At 42.6% G+C, this 23227-nt stretch overlaps 1 protein-coding gene across 2 annotated transcripts in view; it reads left to right on the top strand.

The window, feature by feature from the left end:
* uggt2 (UDP-glucose glycoprotein glucosyltransferase 2) overlaps positions 1-23227 on the top strand; it is a 400098-nt gene that overhangs the window by 221382 nt on the left and 155489 nt on the right. For both annotated transcript variants that reach the window (XM_078545909.1, XM_078545910.1), the window contains exon 22: positions 384-590. In XM_078545909.1, coding sequence (XP_078402035.1) covers positions 384-590 — 207 coding nt within the window. The remainder of the gene's footprint in view (positions 1-383; positions 591-23227) is intronic.

Here is a 23227-nt window from a genome sequence, read left to right on the forward strand (position 1 = left end):
TATTTAGCCAAATTAATTATTTTTCTAAATATCCAAATTGAAAACAAAAATAAATTAAAGGAGCATTAACGTGATGAATTTCCGGCAAATAAGTAGTTGCTTTCTACAAGAACCAATTTAGAATATGAACATAAATTGGCTGGACAAGTACAGAAGTTGCAGGTTTTTTTAAAGATTTTTTTTATCACACTTCTGATTCCAATAAAAACATATAGCAACCTGTTAAATAATGTTTTGAAAGGTGTTGATATGAATATGAAGTAGAAGTAGGATTTTTCATCATGTGTTATGCTATGGAATTATGTGTCATTCTTAACAAAGTAATAAAATACGTTACAGGGTGTTAATGAAAGTGTCAACATTAATTGTGCTTTTTGTTTCAGAAAGTAAGCAGCAATATTCGAATAGGAGTAATAAATAATCATCGGGCTGAAGTAACAGAAGATAATACTTCTATTGCAAGAGCTATTTGGGCAGCACTTCTGACACAGAATGGAAATATCGCAAGGAACTTCATTACTAAGTTGATCAACGAAGAAACTGTGGAAGCACTTGCATCAGGAGCAAAAATTCTGGAATTTGCTGTTAAGGTTAGTAATTTTAGGTTTTTATAACATTTATATACTTATTGAATGTTTGTACATGTGTGTACATATATATGTATAAAGATTGAAGTCAGTGTACGTTTTGAAGTGCTTACAACTGTCCAAGAAAATTTGCTATTTTATTGTTTATTTTAATGTCTAATTCCAAACTGTAAAAGACAGATCGCTAGTAAGTTGATTGGCCAGTAAGTGCTCAGTCTAAGGGACAGCATGTGAGAAACCAGCTGAGGACAGGTAAGTTAAGATAGGTCGATAAATAAAAAAAAAACTATAAAATAACAAACCAAAATTTGAAAACTTTAAACTTAAAATCAAACAATAAAGATATAAAAAGCAATAAAAATAAAGTAATTAAAACACATACCTTGTAGTTAAGAAGCATATAACCTTTAGTTGTCAGTGGTACTAACATTCAATAAACACAGTAAATTGTAGCATACATAGGAAGAAAGTAATTAAAATAAATTAACTAAATAACATAAGTTAGAATGGTGGGACAGGTGTTATGTTGCAGCTGTGAGATGTGGGAGCTTTTGGATGCCAAGGCGATCTGTGACAAACACATCTGCACGAAGTGTAAGCAGTTTGAGGAATTCCAGAGCAGGATTATTGATCTGGAAGCTGAAATGCAGACACTGCACAAGTTAAGGGAGGGGGAGAAATACCTGGATACACACCTCTTAGAATAGGGTCATCTGCTTTGGTCAGCAGTGAGGGACAGGAGGATGTGACTGTCAGTGAGGCAGGCAATGGGACTGAGCAGACAGCAGTGGAGGAGCCTCAGACTTTGCAATTGTCAAACAGGTTTGAGGTGCTCACAACCTGTGTAGATGAAAGCGAAGTCTGTAAGGTGGATGAGCTGGCTGGCCATGGCACTATGGTACAGGAAGCTGTTCAGGCGGGGGGAGTAAAAAGAAATGTAGTGATAGTAGGGGATAGTATAGTGCGTGGGATTGATGCTGTTCTCTGCAGCAAAGAGCGAGAGTCCAGACGGCTGTGTTGCCTGGCTGGTGCCAGGGTTCAGGACATCTGCTCAGGGCTGAGAGGAACTTGCAGTGGGAGTGGGAAGATCCAGTTGTCGTGGTCCATGTAGGTACCAGTGACATTGGTAGAACTAGGAAAGAGGTTCTGCAAAGTCAGTATGAGGAGCTAGGTACCAAATTAAGAAGCAGAATCTCAAAGGTAATAAGCGCTGGATTATTACCTGGGCCACGTGCAAATTGGCATAGGGCAAATAAGATTAGAGAGACGAATGAGTGGCTCAAAGACTGGTGTGGGAGAAATGGGTTCCAGTTTGTGGGGCACTGGCATCAGTACTGGGGAAAGTGGGGGCTGTACCATTGGGATGGTTTACACCTGAACCATGCTGGGACAAGTGTCCTTGCAAATCGCATAATTAGAGAAGTAGAGAGGGCTTTAAGCTAAACAAGAGGAGTGAGGGATCAAGCTTGGTTAGAGGTAGCAATTCAAGGTGCAGAGTCAAGACAGGAGAGCAAAATAGTAACATGAGAAATTAGGGTCAGAGAATGGCAGGAAGGTACAGAGAGAAAAAACCTAAGAATACATCAACAGTCAAGACTAGATGTTACAAAGGTAACAAAAAGACAAAACTGAAGGCTCTCTATTTGAATGCACATAGCATTCATAACAAAGTAAATGAATTGATGACCCACATTGAAGTAAATAAACATGATCTGATAGCAATTACGGAAATGTGGCTGCAGGACGACAATGATTGAGTCCTTAATATTGAAGGGTACATGATATTCAAGAAGAATACGAAGCTAGATAAAGGTGGAGGGGTAGCACTGTTAATCAAAGAGGGTATTGATGCAATAGTTAGAGATGACCTTCATTCAGGAGATCAGGATGTAGAGTTGGTTTAGGCGGAGATGAGGAATAGTAGGGGAAAAAAGTCATTAGTGGGAGTGATCTACAGGTCCCCTAACAGTAGCCACAGTGTAGGACAAAGTATTCAAAAGAAAATAGTATGTGCCTGTGATAAAGGGATGGCAATAATCATGGGTGATTTTAATCTACACATAAACTGGAAAAATCAAATTGGCAGTAGTAGCCTGGATGAAGAGTTCTTAGAATGCTTTCGAGATAGTTTCTTAGAGCAGCATGTTCTGGAACCAACCAGAGAGCAGGTTATATTAGATTTGGTATTGTGTAACGTGACAGGATTAATTAATGACCTCAGAGTAAAGGCACCCCTAGGTGACCACTATATGATTGAATTTTACATCCAGTTTTAAAGGGAGAAGAGTGGGTCTAAGACTAGTATCTTAAACTTAAATAAGGGCAACTATGTGGGGATGAAAGCTGAGCTAGCTGAATGAACTGGGAAACTAGGCTAGAGGATAGATCAATAGAGAAGCAGAGGCAGACATTTAAGGGGTTATTTCAGAGTAAGTACATTCCTACTATAAAGAAAAGTTCTAAGGGGAGGACCCACCATCTGTGGTTAACTAGAGATGTTAAGGAAAGCATCAAACTTAAGGAAAAAACGTACAACTCCACAGAGATGAGTGGCAGGACAAATGATTGGACAGAATATAAAGCAGAGAATGACTAAAAGGTTAATCAGAAGAAAGAAATGAGAGTTTGAGACAAAGCTAGCTAGAAATGTAAAAACGGAAAAGCAAGAGTTTTTACAGGTACTTAAAAAGGAAAAGAGTAAGTAAAGTGAGTGTTGGTCCTCCAGAGAGTGACAGTGGGGAGTTAATAGTAGATAATAAGGAAATGGCGGAAGAAATGAACAAATATTTTGCTTCTGTGTTCACTATAGAGGATACAAAAACATTCCAGTAATAGCTGCAAGTCAGGAGGTGAATGGGAGAAAGGAACTTGGTGAAATTGAAATCACTAGGGAAATGGTACCGAGCAAATTGATGGAGCTACAGGCTGGCAAGTCTCCGGGTTCTGATGGACTACATCCTAGGGTCTTAAAATACGTGGCTAATGAGGTATTCACTAGATTCTGGAAAAGTTCCATCAGTTTGGAAAGTAGCAAATATAACCCATTTATTCAAGAAGGGAGGGAGGCAGAAAACAGGAAACTATAGGCCAGTTAGCTTGATGTCTGTTATGGGGAAGTTATTAGAATCGATCATTAAGGAAGTTATAGCTGGGCACTTAGAAGAGCTCAAGGCAATTGGGAAGAGTCAGCATGGTTTTTTGTAAGGAAAATCATGTTTAACCAATTAATTGGAGTTTTTTGAAGAAGTAACGTGTAGCGAATAAAAGGGAGCCCATAGACGTACTGTACTTGGATTTCCAGAAGGCATTTGATAAGGTGCCACATCAAAGATTATTACAGAAAATAAAAGTGCATGGTGTAGGGAGTAACATATTTGCATGGATAGAAGATTGGCTGGCTGGCAGAAAGCAGAGAGTATGCATAAATGGGTCTTTTTCTGATTGGCAGGATGTGACGAGTGGCATCCCACAGGGGTCTGTACTGGGGCCTCAACTTTTTGCGATTTACAACAATGACTTAGATGAGGAGAGTGAAGACATGGTAGCTAAATTTGCAGATGACACAGATAGGTAGCAAAGTATGTTGTGAAGAGGCCATGAGGAAGTTGCAGATGGATATGGATAGGTTGAGTGAGTGGGCAAATGGAGTTTAATGTGGGACAATGTGAAGTTGTTCTCTTTGGCAGGAAGAACAAAGAAGCAGAGTGCTACTTAAATGGAGAACGGCTGCATAATTCTGAGGTGCAGAGGGATCTAGGTGTTCTAGTGCATGAGACATAAAAAGTTAATATGCAGGTACAGCAAGTAATTAAGAAGGCGATCCTTTATTACAAGAGAGATTGAACATAAAAGTAAGGATGTTATGCTTCAGTTATACAGGGCATTGGTGAGACTGCACCTCGAAAACTATGTGCAGTTTTGGTTTCTTTATTTAAGGAAAGATGTAAGTGCATTGGAGGCAGTTCAAAGGAGGTTTACTAGATTGATACCTGGAATGAGTGGGTTGTCGTATGAGGAAAGGTTGGACAAACTGGGCTTGTTTCCGCTGGAGTTTAGAAGAGTGAGAGGTGATTTGATTGAAGTATACAAGATCCTGAACGGCCTTGACAAGGTGGACGTTGAAAAGATGTTTCCTCTCGTGAGTGAGTCCAGAACTAGGGGGCACTGTTTTAAAATTAGGGGTCGCTCTTTTTGGACAGAGATGAGGAGAAATTTTTTCTCTCAGAGAGCTGTGCGACTTTGGAATTCTCTTCCTCAGAAGGTGGTGGAGGCGAGGTCATTGAATATTTTTAAGCAGCGGTAAACAGATTCTTGTTAGACAAGGGAGTCAAAGGTTATTGGGGCTTGATGGGAATGTGAAAATCGAAACACAAGAAGATCATCCATGATCTTACTGAATAGCAGAGCAGGCTCGAGGGGCCAAATGGTCTACTCCTGTTGCTATTTCTCATGTTCTTACTCAACTAAGAGTCAAATGTCACCATGAAAAATTTGAAACCTTTCTTTTACTGACATGTCTAGTAAATGACTGCATTTGCAACTCTCTTGCAATATGACAATGAGGAATGCTCACTGCGTAGCATGGGTTAGTCGGAATACCCCTATTAGTCTCATAAGACCATAAGACATAGGAGCAGAAATTAGGCCATTCGGCCCATCGAGTCTGCTCCGCCATTCAATCATGGCTGATAAGTTTCTCAGCCCCATTCTCCCGCCTTATCCCCGTAACCTTTGATCCCCTTACCAATCAAGAACCTATCTATCACGGTCTTAAATACACTCAATGACCTGGCCTCCACAGCCTTCTGTGGCAATGAATTCCATAGATTCACCAATCTCTGGCTAAAGAAGTTTCCCCTCATCTCTGTTCTAAAAGGTCTTCCCTTTACTCTGAGGCTGTGCCCTCGGGTCCTCGTCTTTCCTACTAATGGAAACATCTTCCCCACATCCACTCTATCCAGGCCTTTCAGTATTCTGTAAGTTTCAATCAGATCCCCCCTCATCCTTCTAAACTCCATCGAGTATAGATCCAGAGTCCTCAAATGTTCCTCATATGTTAAGCCTTTCATTCCTGGGATCGTTCTCGTGAACCTCCTCTGGACCCTCTCCAGGGCCAGCACATCCTTCCTGAGATACGGGGCCCAAAATTGCTCACAATATTCTAAATGTGGTCTGACCAGAGCCTTATAAAGCCTCAGCAGCACATCCCTGCTTTTATATTCTAGTCCTCTCTAAATAAATGCCAACATTGCATTTGCCTTTCTAACTACCGACTCAACCTGCAAGTTAACCTTAAGAGAATCCTGGACGAGGACTCCCAAGTCCCTTTGCACTCCAGATTTCTGAATTCTCTCCCCATTTAGAAAATAGTCTATGCCTCTATTCTTCCTACCAAAGTGCATGACCTCACACTTCCCCACGTTGTATTCCAACTTGCTGTACACCAGCTTGCTGCTGTAATTCTATAATTATAGAATAGTACAGCATAGAAGGAAACAGATAATGCTAGAAATGCTCAGCCCGTCACACAGTGCCTATGGAGAGAGAAACCTAATGTTTCAGGTTGATAAATTTTAATCAGAAATGGAAAAAATGAAGATGTGGGTTTTAAGCTAGTACAGAGACAGGGAAAAGGAGGGCGTGAAGAACAAAAAGGAAGGTCAGTTTTCACACATACGCTGATGACACTCAGCTCTACCTCAGCACCGCATCTCTTGACTCCACATTGTTGCTAAATTATCAAACTCCACACATGACATCCAACACTGGATGAGCAGAAATTTCCTCCAACTAAATATTGCGATAACTTGTTTTGGTCCTCACTCCAAACTCCATTCCCTAGCTACTGATTCCATTCCACTCCTTGGCAATAGTCTGAGACTAAACCAGTCTGTTCATTGTGTCTTACATTGCATCAAGTCCCATTCACCTATCACCATGTGCTTGTCAATTCACTTTGGCTCGTGGTCAAGTAATGTCTTGGTTTTAAAATTCGCATCCATATTTTCAAATCATTCCATGGCTTTGCCCCTCCCTATCTCTGTTAACCCCTCCAGCCCCAACCCCTTTAAGATATCTGTGTTCATCTAATTTTAGACTCTTGAGCTTCCTTAATTTTAATTGCTCCACCATTGGTGGCAGTGCCTTCAGTTGCCTGGGCCCCAAGCTCTGAAATATCCTCCCTGCAACTCTTTACCTCATTTTCCTCCTTTAAAACACCCCATATAACCTATCTGTTTGAGCTTTGTTCATCTGACCTTTTTTTATGTGGCTTTGTGTAATATTTTGTTTTATAATGCCTATTCAAAGTATCTTAGGATATTTGATCAGGTGCTATACAAATTCAAGTTTCGTAATAGGCTGGCAGGTAGGGGCAATCGCATAACCAGAAGTCCGTTATAACAAGGAGGATCACAGAAGTACTTTGTGCCAGCTCTTTCAAAGAACAATCCAGTTAGTTCTTGTCATAAAGTTGGTCTTCAAACAACTTTTCTTAGTGGGAACATTTAACTTTATTTACAAATAGCTGTAGCAACTACACATGTGCAAGAAACTCCATAACTAAAGAAGAACTCCCTTGAAGAGGCTCCCTACCCTGCTAACTCATTGGCTGACACAGATCATGTGATCCCACAGCACAAGATTCTTCTTAAAGCTATATCAGACGTTTATCAGAATTATAATTACTACATTCCTCCCCTTTACCTTTATGTACATTTTGTATTTACAAGGATATTTATCTCATGACATTACAATATTTACACAGGTCATGAAATTACAAGTTCTGCCTTTCAGATGGTTTCCTGAATCATGTGCAATGTTGTAGCTCCACAACTTCAGATTCTTTGGCAGGAACCACATTCTCTGGAACTGTATTAATATCAGGTACCTCATTAGGCACATGCAGTTCAGTATCATCCACTCCAACAGAGACATCAGGCATGTCTGTCCTTGGTTGAGCCATTTCAACAAGAACCACAGGTTTAACAATGGTTACAGATGGGGTATCTCTCTGTTTCTTAAATGATCCACATGCTTACAGGTGATCCGGTCCTGCACTTGCACGTGGTATGACAATGGTCCGGTCACAGAACTCACTTACCAAGAACAAAGAAAAGTACAGCACAGGAACAGGCCCTTCGGCCCTCCAAGCCTGCGCCGATCACATTGCCTGTCAAACTAAAACATTTTGCACTTCCGGGGTCCGTATCCCTCTATTCCCATCCTATTCATGTATTTGTCAAGCTGCCTCTTAAACACCACTATCGTACCTGCTTCCACCACCTCCTCTGGCAGTGAATTCCAGACACTCACTACCCTCTGCGTAAAAAACTTGCCCCGCACATCTCCTCTAAAGTTTTCTCCTCTCACCTTAAATCTATGTCCCCTAGTGATTGACTCTTCCACCCTGGGAAAAAGCTTCTGACTATCTACTCTGTCCATGCCACTCATAATTTTGTAAACTTCTGTCAAGTCGCCCCTCAATCTCCATCGCTCTAGTGAGAACAATCCGAGTTTCTCCAACCTCTCCTCATAGCTAATAACCTCCAGACCAGGCAGCATCCTGGTAAACCTCCTCTGCACCCTCTCCAACGCCTCCATATCCTTCTGGTAATGTGGCGACCAGAATTGCACGCAATATTCCAAGTGTGGCCTAACCAAGGTTCTATACAGCTGCAGCATGACTTCCCAGCTTTTATACTCAATACCCCTGCCAATGAAGGCAAGCATGCCATATGCCTGCCTGACTACCTTATCCATCTGCATTGCCACATTCAGTGACCTATGGACCTGTACACCCAGATCCCTCTGCCCGTCAATGCACTTAAGGGTTCTGCCATTTACTGTATAATTCCTGCCTGTATTAGACCTTCCAATATTCATTACCTCACATTTGTTTGGATTAAACTCCATCTGCCATTTCTCCGCCCAAGTCTTCAACCGATCTATATCCCGTTGTATCCTTTGACAATCCTCTTCACTATCTGCAACTCCTCCAAGCTTAGTGTCGCCTGCAAACTTACTAATTAGCCCAGTTACATTTTCCTCCAAATCATTTACGTATACTATAAACAGCAAAAGTCCCAGCACCGATCCCTGCAGAACACCACTAGTCACAGTTCTCCATTCAGAAAAGCACCCTTCCATTGCTACCCTCTGTCTTCTATGACCAAGCCAATTCTGTATCCATCTTGCCAGCTCACTTCTGATCCCGTGCAACTTTACCTTCTGTACCAGTCTGCCATGAAGAACCTTGTCAAAGGCCTGACTGAAATCCATGTAGATAACATCCACTGCCCTTCCATCGTCGATCATCTTTGTCACTTCCTCGAAAAACTCAATCAAGTTAGTGAGACACGACCTCCCCTTCACAAAACCATGCTGCCTCTCACTAATATGCCCATTTGCTTCCAAATGGTAGTAAATCCTGTCACGAAGAATCTTCTCCAATAATTTCCCTACCACTGACGTAAGGCTCACCGGCCTGTAATTTCCTGGATTATCCCTGCTACCCTTAAACAATGGAACAACATTAGTCATTCTCCAGTCCTCTAGGACCTCACCCATAGCCAGTGAGGATACAAAGATTTCTGTCAAGGCCCCAGCAATCTCCTCCCTTGCCTCCCTCAGTACTCTGGGGTAGATCCCATGTGGCCCTGGGGACTTATCCACCTTAATATTCTTCATGTTAGAGCCTAACACCTCTTTTTTGATCCCAACATGAGCCAGGCTATCTACACACTCTTCCCTAGACAAATTGACTGCTAAGTCCTCTTTGGTGAATACTGATGAGAAGTACTAATTTAGTATCTCGCCCATTTCTTCCGGCTCCACACACAGATTCCCACCTCTGTCCCTGAGTGGGCCTACCCTTTCCCTGGCTACCCTCTTGCTTTATCCATATGTATAAAAGGCCTTGGGATTTTCCTTAATCCTGGTTGCCAATGACTTTTCATGACCCCTTTTAGCCCTCCTGACACCTTGCTTAAGCTTCTTCCTACTTTCTTTATATTCTCCAAGGGCTTCACCTGTTTCCAGCCTTCTAGCCCTTATGAATGCTTCCCTTTTTGACTAATCTCACAATATCCTTCGTTATCCAAGGTAACCACTTAGGTCCTCCACCAAAATTCCTTACATATACTGCTTCTTCAACAGTAAGTTGTCGCTCACGACTATGCAAATCATGAGTCGTTTTTTGATTGCCTTGACTTTTCTCCACCTTCCCCTCCAAATTGAGAAGTATCAGGATTAGTCTTGTACGAAGACAGCGCCTCACCAGTAATTCTGCAGGTGTTGCTCCTGTTGTAGTGTGGGGGGCATTCTGTAGTGAAATCGAAAACGAGCAAGTTTGGTCTCCAACAAATCACCTGGTAACTTTTTCATTCCCGCCTATTATTGTTTTTTTCAGAACCTCCTTCCTTTCTGTCTTCTTTCTACCAGAGTTTAGTCTCGTCCTTCATTTTGACTTCACTGTCGGTCAGATTTCTCTCAGGTGAAATCTGAACTTGCCTTAGCCATGACTTCATTATCTACTCGCATCTTGGAAAGTTCTACCACTTTTCCCTTCAAGGCCTCTTTAGCTTCATACAGCTGATTCTTCAGCTCTTCTGTCTCCTTCCTGTATCTGTTGGCTTCTGCCTGGAATCCTGAACATTGTCTTCTCTGCCAACTGCTTCTTCAGTTTGTTCAGAGTGATGTTAAATTCTTCCTGTTTCTCTCCGTAGTTTTTCAGAGGTACAAACTTTGACCTCAGGGAGAATCCATTGTCGTGTCTTTTAAAAAGGTTTTCCTTTTCTTTGCGAAGGTCACTCGCTTCATCTTGAATTCTGTAATTCAGCAGAATCTCCTGAGTTTCTTCTGCTGTTCTTCCATGTCATTGTTTTAGACAATCTTCATCTCTTCAGGTTGCTGAATGGCTACACACTCCTTTTTCATCCTGTTGTGGTCCTTGGACTCTCCAGGCTCTTTCTGAAGCGCTTTGCCTTGTTCCTTTTCCAACTCAGGAACTCTTCCTGCTTCCCTTTGAAATCTCACTGGCCAATCAAGGTTAATTTCCCTGAATCAATTTCAACCTGGAAGGTTTGGACCTCTGCTTTCTAATACCATCACTGGTAGCTATGCTGATTAGTGTCTATAATGAACAGTTGCTCTGGTGATACCTTTGTTACGACTCACTGAATCATAGAGTCATAGAGGTCTACAGCACAGAAAAAGGTCCTTCGGCCCATCGAGTCTGCGCCAGTCAAACACGTACCTAACTATTCTACTCCCATTTTCCAGCACTAGGTCCATAGCCTTGTATGCCATGGCATCGCAAGTGCACATCCAAATACTTCTTATGAAAGTTTCTGCCACTACCACCCTTTCAGGCAACGAGTTCCAGACTCCCACCACCCTCCAGGTGAAAAAATTCTTCCTCACATCCCCTCTAAACCTCCTGCCCCTTAACTTAAATCTATGCCCCCTGGTCATTGATCCCTCCACCAAGGGGAAAAGTTCCGTCCTGTCTATCCTATCCATGCCCCTCATAATTTTATACACCTCAATCATGTCCCCCCTCAATCTCCTCTGCTCCAGGGAAAATAACCCCAGTCTATCCAATCTTTACACATAATTAAAACTCTCCAGCCCAGGCAACATCCTGGTAAATCTCCTCTGCACTCGCTCTAGTGCAATCATATCCTTCCGTTAATGCAGATTTCAGAACTGCACCCAATACTCTAGCTGTGGCCTAACCAGCATTTTATACAGTTCCAGCATAACCTCCCTGCTCTTATGCCTCGGCTAATAAAGGCAAGTATCCCATATGCCTTCTTAACCACCTTATCTACCTGTCCCGCTACCTTAAGGGGCCGGTGGACATGCACACCAAGGTCCCTCTGATCCTCGGTACTTCCCAGGATCCTACCATTAATCGTGTATTCGTCTTGTTTGTTCTGCCCAAATGCATCACCTCACACTTATCCGAATTAAATTCCGTTTGCCACTGATCAGCCCATTAGACCAACCCGTCGATAATCTAAGGCTATCTTCCTCCTCACTATTTACCACCCCACCAATTTTCATGTCATCCGCAAACTTACTGATCAGCCCTCCTACATTCAAGTCAAAGAGCGCATGGGTGAATTGCAACAATTGTTTATTCCTGTCTGGTGCAAAAGTAAAACAGGAAAGGTGGCCAACCCATGGCTTACAAGGGAAATTAGAGATAGTATTAGAAGCAAGGAAGAGGCATACAAATTGGCCAAAAAAAACAACAGACCTGAGGATTGGGAGCAGTTTAGAATTCAGCAAAAGAGCAAAGGAGGACCAAGGGATTAATTTAAAAGGGGAAAATAGAGTACAAGAGTAAGCTTGCAGAGAACATAAAAACTGACTGTAAAAGTTTCTATAGGTATGCGAAGAGAAAAAGATTGGTGAAGACAAATGTAGGTCCCTTACAGTCAGAAACAGGGGAATTTATAATGGGGAACAAAGAAATGGCTGACCAACTAAATACATTCTTTGGTTCTGTCTTCACAAAGGAGGACACAAATAACATACCAGAAATGTTCAGGAACACAGGGTTTAGTCAGAGGGAGGAACTGAAAGAAATCAGTATTAGTAGGGAAATGGTGTTGGAGAAATTGATGGGATTGAAGGCCGATAAATCCCCGGGGCCTGATAATCTACATCCCAGAGTACTTAAGGAAGTAGCCCTAGAAATAGTGGATGCATTGGTGGTCATCTTCTGAGATTCTGTAGACTCTGGAACAGTTCCTACAGATTGGAGGGTAGCTAATATAACCCCATTATTTAAAAAGGGAGGCAGAGAGAAAACAGGGAATTATAGACCAGTCAGCCTGACATTGGTAGTGGGGAAAATTCTAGAGTCCATTATAAAAGATTTAATAGCTGAGCACGTGGAAAACAGTGGCAGAATCGGACAGAGTCAGCATGGATTTCTGAAAGGGAAATCATGCTTGCCAAATCTACTGGAATTTTTCGAGGATGTAACTAGTAGAGTTGATGAGGGGGAGCCAGTGGATGTGGTCTACTTGGACTTTCAGAAGGCTTTCGACAAAGTCCCACATAAGAGCTTGGCGTGTAAAATTAAAGCGCATGGGATTGTGGGTAGTGTATTGAGATAGATAGAAAACTGGTTGGCAGACAGGAAACAAAGAGTAGGAATAAACGGGTTTTTTCCCGAATGGCAGGCAGTGCCTAGTGGGGTACCGCAGGGATCAGTGCTGGGACCCGAGTTATTCACGATATATATTAATGATTTAGATGAGGGAATTAAATGTAATATCTCCAAATTTGCAGAATTTACGAAGCTGGGTGGGAGGGTGAGCTGTGAGGAGGATGCAGAGATGCTTCAGTGTGATCTGGACAAGCTGAGTGAGTGGTCAAATGCATGGCAGATGCAGTGTAATTTGGATAAATGTGAGGTTATCCATTTTGGTAGCAAAAACAGGAAGCTAGATTATTATTTGAATGGCTATAAATTGAGAGAGGGGAATGTGCAACGAGACCTGGGTGTCCTCATACACCAGTCGCTGAAGGTAAGCATGCAGGTGCAGCAGGCGGTAAAGATGGCAAATGGTATGTTGGCCTTCATAGCCAGAGGATTCGAGTACAGGAACAGGGATGTCTTGCTGCAATTGTATAGGGCCTTGGTGAGACCACACCTGGAATATTTTGTTGGTCTCCTTATCTGAGGAAGGATGTTCTTGCTATAGAGGGAGTGCAGTGAAGGTTTACCAGACTGATTCCTGGGGTGGCGGGACTGGCATATGAAGAGAGATTGAGTCGATTAGGATTATATTCGCTGGAGTTCAGAAGAATGAGGAGGGATCTCATAGAAACCTATAAAATTCTAACAGGACTAGACAGGGTTGATGCAGGAATGATGTTCCTGATGGTGGGGGAGTCCGGAACCAGGGGTCACAGTCCGAGGATACGGGGTAGACCATTTAGGACTGAGGTGAGGAGAAATTTCTTCACCCAGAGAATGGTGAGCCTGTGGAATTCGTTACCTCAGAAAGTAGTTGAGACCAAAACATTGTATGTTTTCAAGAAGAAGTTAGATATAGCTCTTGGGACGAAAGGGATCAAAGGGTATGGGGAGAAAGCGGGAGCAGGCTATTGAGTTGGATGATCAGCCATGATCATAATGAATGGTGGAGCAGGCTCGAAGGGCCGAATGGCCTACTCCTGCTCCTAGTTTCTATGTTTCTAAATCGTTTATATATACCACAAACAGCAAGGGACCCAACACTGATCCCTGTGGAACCCCACTGGACATCGGCATCCAGTCACAAAAATGCCCCACGACCATCACCCACTGCTTCCTGCCACTCAGCCAATTCTGGATCCAATTTGCCAAATTGCCTTGGATCCCATGGGCTCTTACCTTCATTATCAGTTTCCCAGCCAGTACCTTATCAAAAGCCTTGCTGAAGTCCAAGTAGAGTACTCATGTACAAATGTATTGCCCTCACCTACACACCTGGTCACCTCTTCGAAAAATTCAATCAAATTGATCAGATGTGATCTCCCCTTAACAAAACCATGCTGACTGTCCTTGATTAACCCCTGCCTCTCCAAGAGTAGATTAATTATGTCCCTCAGAATTGCTCCAGTTTCCCCACCACTGAGGCTAGACTGACTGTCCTGTAGTTACCTGCCTGACACCTTTCTCCTGACTGATGGTCACCCATTCACTCTCTATCTGCACTTCCCTAAGCTGTGGGGTGACCACGTCTAAAAACGTACTATCCACGAAACTCTCAGTCTCACGGATGCACCTCAGTGCCTCCAACTGCCGCTCAAGCTCCGAAACTCAGAGCTCAAGTAGCTGCAGCTGGTGGCAGTTATTGCGCATATGGTCGGTCAGAGCACAAGGAGCATGGAGGACTTCCCACATGTTGCAGGCGATTCATAACATGGCTGCATAACAGCTGCCCTGCCATGCCTCTAGTTGAAAAAAAACCCCTTACTTTCACTTAAATACAGTAAAAAAAGTTACATTATTTATGTACTTTAAATAAAAATTAGAACTCTTACCTTGCCTTAGCTTAATCTATTTTAAACTGAAGCAAAACACTTTCTCACTACTCAACAATCAGCTCTCATCTTTGTGCTGACGTCACTTTTGAAGCTTCCCTGCACTCACGCTGGTTCTGATCTCTCCACTGCTCTCTCACGCTGTCTTGCGATGTCACTCTTGTTATTTCAACAAGAACTGACTGCAGGACACTCTTCCCAGACTGCTTCATCGCAATGCTCACTGCTGGACACTCTTCCCAGACTGCTTCACCATGATGTTGACTGCCGGATGCTCTTCCCAGGATAGTCCCTGGGGATGGTACACTGTAATATCAAGCCCCATTGTTCCCTGAGCTGCAACAATGTGAAAAGTTTGATCAAACCAGATTGCCCCAATTCTACCTAACTGTTTAATTTAAGTTAACAGAATACAAGCACCAGGTTTGTAAACTTAAGAAGTAAATACTGTTTATTGAACAAACTGTCGTTATCAGCAGTAAAAGAAAGAAATATGAACTGCTAACTTCTGACACTACAACTTAAACACTACCCCCTTCTTAAACCCCTACACACACACACACACACACACACACACACAATGCATAACACACACAAAACATGGATTTTAAGGGTGGGATAAAACAGTTCAATAGCACCAATCCGGAGTACAGGATTCGATGGGTTGATTTTGTTCAACGTCTTCCAAAGTCCTTTCAGTTCTTGTTGATGACACAAGGTGGTCTTCCAGCACTATTTAGTTCGCTGGTTGAGAACTTGCTTTTCAATGAGCGGAATTTTGCCCTTGGTGGAGGTGCTCAGCGGGGGCGGTTGGGAAGCCGACCGCTGCCTGCAATCGCCACGGCAGCATGATTTCACACTGGCGGGCCAATTACGGCCTGCCCAGCGTGAAACGCAAGTGGCAGCACTGAGCGCTGCCTGTGCCCGGGGGGAGCGGGTGCAGGAGGGCAAGCGGGCTGAGGGCAAGCTTTGCACATGTGCACGAGTGAGCGCTCCACAATCTCCCTGAGGCACAGAACTGCCTCAGGGAGATGAAAAGATATATAAAGATAATTTTAAAAATAAAACTGTAATGAAGCATGTCCCCTCATCTGACTCTCACATGAGCAGGGACATGTAAATAATGGAAATTGAAAGTTTTTATTTTATTTTTATTTGCTTTTGGAAACCTCATCCCGCCTGTGGATGAGCTTTCCAAAGAAGTGCAAAGGCTGCTTAAAAAGTTACGTTAATTGATAACTGATAGCAGGTCGGCACAAGCCCACCAACTGAACTACCGCCCCACTGCGTATTGACATTGGCACGCTTGGCCAACATCAACGCATGTCATCTCGCGTTCAAGCGGGACGGACGCGCGCCTGCCCACCGAGCAAAAATTTCTGTCCAATGTCTCTAACAGTGGTTTTCCCCTTTTCATTTTACAGGGGTTTCCTCAGAGAGAGCAGGTTATAGAGATAACATAAGAACATAACATAAGAAATAGGAGCAGGAGTAGGCCATTCGGCCCCTCAGGCCTGCCCCGCCATTCAATAAGATCATGGCTGATCTGCCCCAAGCCTCAACTCCTCTTTCGTGCCAGCTCCTCGTAGCCCTCAACTCCCCGATATTTCAAAAATCTATCTACCTCTTTAATACTTTCAGTGATCTAGCCTCCACAACTCCCTGAGGTAGAGAATTCAGACATTCACTACCCTCTAAGAGAAGAAATTCCTTCACATCTCAGTTTCAAATGAGCGTCCCCTTATTCTGTAACTATGTCCCTGAGTTTGAGATTCCCCCACTAATGGAAACATCTTCTGAACATCTACCCTGTCAAGCTCTCTCAGAATCTTGTACATTTCAATAAGATCACCCTTCATTCTTCTTAACTGTATTGAATAAAGGCCTAACCTGTTTAGCCATTCTTGATAAATCAACCCCTTTATCTCAGGAGTCAGCCTATTGAACCTCTTTTGAACTGCCCTCAATGCCTTTCTTAAATACGGGGACCAAAACTGTACACAGTTCTCCAGGTGCAGCCTCACCAACACTGTACAGTTGTAACAAGGCTTCCCTATTTTTAAACTCTAACCCTCTAGCAATACGGGCCAAAATTCCATTTGCCTCCTTAATTGCTTGCTGCATTTGAAACTTTTTGTGTTTCATGCACAAGAACACCAAGATCCCTCTGTGCTGCACATTTTCGGAGCCTCTCTCCATTTAAATTATAGTCCGCCTTTTGATTCTTCCTACTGAAGTGCATGACTTTCCTACATTAAACTCCATCTACCAACCTTTTGCCCACTCACTCAACCTGTCTATTCCCCCTTGCAGATTCCTTATGTCCTCATCAGAACATGCCCTCCCACCTACTTTTGTATCATCAGCAAATTTGGATACATTACGCTGCCACCTCTTCCAAGTCATTAAAATAGATCGTAAATAATTGAGGCCCTAGGATTGATCCTTGTGGCACTCCACAAGTTACATCTTTCCAAGCTGAAAAAGACGCATTAATCTCAACTCTGTCTGTGTGTTAACCAATCCTCAATCCATGAGATATGAGGAAAATAGATTTTAGATGTTTTCTCTTTGCAGATCAGGAGCTTTCTCCTGCTCTGCTTCTCACACAAACCCTTGTCACCTGGTCAGGAGTCAATTAAAATGCTGTTGTCAGACAGCTCCTTGGTCCAGGACTCCTTTCTGACACCATCTTTCATGGCACAGTCTGTTCCAGGATTGCAATATTGTATATACCTCTCATCCTGTTCAAGTGGACATGTCCTTTAAACTGCAGCCATTGTAATTCTAATCCATAGTCCAACAGAAAATAAAAAGATATGTTCCTTACATGCCTCCACCTTAAAAGAGATGAAATGCCATTTTTAAAAATGTGTTTCATCACAGGGTATGTGACACATGGACAACAAAACATGAGACTTACTTCCATTCATCCTTCCTCCCCTTATACAACCTTCAGCATTTCTTACCCCTTTAACTTATTTTAGTATTTTACATCCAGGACAATGCGCCTGTGATCACATTATCTTTACCAGCAATGTGAACAATCTTTACATTGAATGGTTGAAACAATAGACTCCATCTAAACAGTCTCGCATTTCGAGTTTTAAACTTCTCAATGAACGCCAACGAATTATGGTCATTGTAGATTAGTGTTTCTTTGTTATCATGTCAGACATAAACTTCAAAGTGTTGAAGAGACAACACTAATGCTAGAGTTTCTTTTACGACTGTAGAGTACTTCCTCCGATATTGATTTAGTTTCTTGGAAAAGTACCCCAGTGGCTTCTCTATCCCTAATTCATCACCTTGTAATAGGACTGCACCTACCCCTAAGTCACTAGCATCAATTGCCATTTTAAAAGGTTTGGTAAAGTCAGGGATGGCCAACAGTGGTTCATTTATTAAGATTGCCTTTAGCTTTTCAAGGGCTGCTTGGCATTCTGCTGACCATACTACTTTTGCCTGTTTTCTTAATAAATTGGTGAGAGGTACAGCTATTGTGCTGAAGTTAGGCACAAACTGCCTAAGTAACTTATTAGATCTTTCCTCGGCCCATCCTCCAAATATGAGAACACAGTGTCTAACTGTCCCAGTATTGTCGTATTGGCTAGTCGAATTGTAGGAGGAGACATTGGGCACTGTCTACTTCTCCTTCTACCTTACCCTTAATGTCTCTGTCTTCCTCCATTACTCCTACCACCTGGCACACTTGCTCTGCCTTATCACCTTCTCTGCAATGATATTGCTTCAGCATGTTTATATGACATAACCACTTCTTCTTCCTACGTTCAGGAATGTCTGTCAGATAAGTCACTTTGCTAACTCTCCTAACTATCTTGTAGGGGCCACTGATTTTGGTTTCAGGGGTTCACCCTGCAAAGGTAATAATACCAATACTTCATCACCTGCTTGGAAGGTTCTGGTTGTAGCATGTTCGTCTGCCCATTCTTTCATTTTGGTTTGGGAAATTTTTAAGTGCTCTCGTGCTACTTTACATGCTCCTGTGAGCCTTTCTAGAAATGTGGACACACTATCCAACATGGAGGATTTGTCCGTCTGCTTTAGGAACTTTTCCTAAATCACTTTTAATGGGCCTCTTATTTCATGACCATAGATCAATTCGAATGGACTAAATCCAGTAGATTCATTCAGAGAATCTCTGGGAGCAAATAATAAGAAATCTAATCCTTTGTCCCAATCCTTTGAGTAATCATGGCAATAGGTCTTAATCATGGTTTTGAGAGTCTGATGGTATCTCTCTAAAGCTCTCTGTGTCTGTGGATGATAGGTAGTAGACTTTTTGGATATTAGACAACTACTGCTGATTATGTCCTGGAAAACTTTAGACATGGGACAGCATTTTCCCCCCGTTGGGGGGGTTGTGCAGATGTGGGCGCAGGCGGGCGGATTCCTGATCAGCACCCTCAGTCGGGGGCGCGCTGCCATTTTACGTGGGCGGGCCAATTAAGGCCCGCCCAGCGTGACGTCTGCCCAGAAGCACTGTGCGCCCCCTGTGCAGGCGGAGGGGGGGGGGGATTCCCTCAGGTGGGAGTGCACTCTTTCACACATGCGTGCGACAGAGTGCACAGATCTCCCTGAGGCAAAGTGCTGCCTCAGGGAGCTCGGCTCAAGTTTGAAAACTTTATTAAAGGGAGAAAAACATATTCCTGACATGTCCCCTCATGTGACACTGTCACATGAGCAGGGACATGTCAATTACTTTTATTTAAAAATTTCATACCCATTTTAAATCTTTCATGAAACCTCATCCCGCCCGTGGATGAGGTTTCATGTATTTTCTGAAGGCCGCTTGGGCTCTTCGCCTGCCCGCCAACCTTAAGTTTGGACGGGCAGGTCCATTAATTGGGTTAAATACTTTTTTAAAGGCCTTAAGTGGCCGTTGACAGTTCGGCGGGTGTGCAGCCGACTCTGGTGAGCGCCCGCCAAACTAAAGATCGGAACGACGCGCGGTGACATCGGGACACATGCCCGACATCACCCCGCATCATTTTACGCATCGGCGAGCGGGCCTCGACCCTGCTCACTGACCGGAAAATGCAGCCCATGAAGTTGGAACCTTGGTCAGATTGTATTTTAACTAGTAAGCTGAAAATTCAATTGAAAAACTGAGTTAACTTTTCCACAACCACCTTAGCTGTAATTGTCCTTAAAGGAATAGTTTCTGGAAATCGGGTTGTCATATCCATGACTGTAAGGATATACTCATGTCCTGCTTTCATTTTGTGTAATGGTCCTACACAATCTACTAATATTTGACTGAATGGTTCTTCAAAAATTGGTATGGGTATTAAAGGTGCTGGTTTGATTGCATGTTGAGGTTTACCTACTATCTGGCATGTGTGACACGTTTTACAAAATTGCACTATGTCCTTATGAAGTCTTGGTCAGGTAAAATGCCTGTTAATTGATGCTTGGGTTTCTCGTATTCCTACATGTCCTGCCATAGGGATTTCATGTGCTACTCGCAATATCTCCTTATGATATTTGGATGGTACCACTATCTGATGAACAACTGTCCATTCTTCATCTGCAGGTCTGTGAGGGTGCCTCCACTTCCTCATTAGAACTCTCTTTTTAAAGTAATAGCACTCCAGAACTCTTTCATCCTCAGTTTCAGTGTGAGCTGACTATGCTAACTTGTTTAACTCTGGATCTGCTTTCTGAGCCTCAATTAAGGAAGACCTGCCAAACACTTCCTTTGAATTATCCTCATCCTTAAAGAAAGTTTTGGCTATTCTAACATCTGCTCATGTTATTACTTTGACCTGTGGTGATGGACTTTGTTTAGCCATTGTTCTGGTCACCACACACGATGGGAAAATACCAGGAACTTGCTCTTGTAACTGCTCTGCCTCTTTAGCCTCACTTGGATTTTCTGTGATTATGGGCTTCCTATAACCTTCACTCCTGCCAAATCATTCCCCAGGAGTAAATCAACTCCATCCACGGGTAATTTCTTAACCACTCCTACAACCACCGATCCAGTCAGCAAATTACACTCCAATTGCACTTTGTACAATGGAACTGGGATATATTCTCCGCTTATCCCGTTTACCAACACTTTGGCTTTCATTGAACTCTCTAGAGGGAAAGCTAGGCCGTTCTCCAGCAAAAGAGTTTGAGTAGCTCCTGTGTCCCTTAATATAGTTATGGGTTTAGCTGCATCACTTGACGAAAAAGGGGTTATCTTTCCTTTAGACAAAAACCTTTTGTATCCCTCATCTACCTTATTCACTGCACCTGCATTCACAGCAGTGATTACCTCCAGACCCTTATTTGTAGTAAAAGCCACAATTTTATCCGTGGCATTTCGTTTTTGAGTTCCCTTTTCAGACTCACTCTTAAAAACTCCAATAAGTCCCATGGGCTTCCCTCCCAACTTCCAGCATTCTGAATGAATGTGTCCCACTTTATTACAATGGAAACACTTAGGCCTTCGAGTTTCATCTCCACCCTCAGCGCCTTCCTTCCTGATCTGGGGGGGACATCTCAAGGTATCCCCAGCTTTCTTTACCCTGGCTACTTGCCTTCCTTTCACTCTCCCACTTTCTATCCTTTTCAACTTTTTGGGGGTGATGGAAAAAATGTTTAGTTTTATGGATCAGCTCATAATTGTCAACCATTACTGCTACCTGTCTAGCAGTTGCAATCTTTTAGTCTTCAACATGGGTTCTTATTACAGAAGGTAGGGTGTTTTTAAATTCTTCCAAGAGAATGGTCTCTCTGAAAACTTCATAAGTAGTTAAGGGAAGACGATGGTGTAGTGGTATTGTCACTGGACTACTAATCCAGAGGCCCCATGGTAATGTTCTCGGGACCTGGATTCGAATCCTGCCACGGTAGATGGTAGAATTTTAATTCGATAAAGATCTAATGATGAGCATGAAACCATTGTCGACTGTTTTGTTCAGGAAAGGAAATGTGCTGGTCTGGCCTACATGTGACACCAGACCCACAGCAATGTGGTTGACTGTTAAATGTCCTCTGAGCAAGGGCAATTAGGGTTGGTTAAAAATGCTGGCCTAGCCCATTGGCCTGACCAATGCCCACATCCCGCGAATGAAAAAAAATCTCCTAATGCTTGTAATATTTTCAAATTCAATGTAAATTTTGAAACTTTTGTCTGTATGCTTAGCATACAGGGACCTTCAGGGGACCAACTAATATTCACCGCATCATAATCTGCAGAAACCTCTTCTGACAGTGAAGCATATATTTCCTGTGCTCTTCCTATCAATTTGCCCTGTCCAGTTTTCCTTTGGCTAGTTCATCTTTTTAGCTATCTTCTCAAATGAAATAAAGAATGCTTCAACATCTCTTTCTTCAAACTTTGGAAGAACTTGTGCAAATTCAAACATCTCCCCACTGGATTTTAGGTTGAAGGTTTTATCATCATCAGAACTTTCCTCAGCATCTGATGCCTCCTTTTTAAAATTCAGCTTTTTAAGCCGGTACTCTCTGTCTCTTTCCCTCATTCTCTCTTCCATTGCCAACTTTTCCTTCTGGAGATCAAGTTTTTGCATTTCTAATTCCCTTTCTTGTTTTCCTTTTCTTTCTCTGCCCTTTTTGCCTTTTTCTCTTTGGAATACTTTCTGTTGCCTCTGGTTCCAATTTTTTTCATTTGCAACTGAATTTGAGCCCATTCCAATGAACCACCCCTTGGACAGCTCGGTCTCTTGGGGGTTCCTTCCAATTTCAAAAGCTGTGCCATCCCTTCGATTATCTCTGCCTTCATAGCTTTGGCAGGCAATCCTACTCTTAATTTACTTGCCAATTCAATTAACCTGGATTTTGGGATCCTTTGTAAAATCGTCAAGGATATTTCATTCACTTGCAGGAAAGCTTTCGCAGTTTCCAGTGCCATCTTATTTTTGACAATACAAACCTGGTGTTTCCTTTTAGTTTTTATTACTTACAAAATCTACACCCAAATCATTGTTGCCTTTTGTTCTGAGTCCCCAAACTTTGTCACGACTCACTGGGGATAGTTTGCCAGTGACATGGCCAATATCAAGCCCCATTGTTCCCAAGCCACGACAAATGTGAAAAGTTTGATCAAACCACCAGATTGCCCCAATTCTACCTAACTGTTTAATTTAGGCTAACAGAATACAAGCACCAGGTTGTACTTATTAATAAGTAAATAACTGTTTATTGAACAAACTACCATTGACCAGTGGCAAAAGAAAGAAATATGAACAGCTAACTTCTAACACTATAACTTAAACTCTACCCCCTTCTTAAATCCCTGTACATACACACAACACACAAAATATGGGTTTTAAGGATGGGATAAAACAGTTCAATAGCACCAATCCGGAGCACAGGATTCAATGGGTCGATTTTGATCAATGTCTTCCAAATTCCTTTCAGTTCTTGTTGATGACATGAGGTGGTCTTCCAGCACTTTCAATATATTAGCTCACTGGTTGAGAACTTGCCTTTCAATGTCTCTTAATAGTGGTTTCCCCTTTTTCCTTTTTACAGGGATTTCCTCAGAGAGGAACATATAGAGATGTGAGGGAAAGAGATTTTAGATGTTCTCTCTTTGCAGGCCAGGAGCTTTC

Source organism: Cetorhinus maximus, chromosome 7 (genome assembly GCF_964194155.1).
Source record: "Cetorhinus maximus chromosome 7, sCetMax3.hap1.1, whole genome shotgun sequence".
Classification (NCBI taxonomy): Eukaryota; Metazoa; Chordata; class Chondrichthyes; order Lamniformes; family Cetorhinidae; genus Cetorhinus; species Cetorhinus maximus.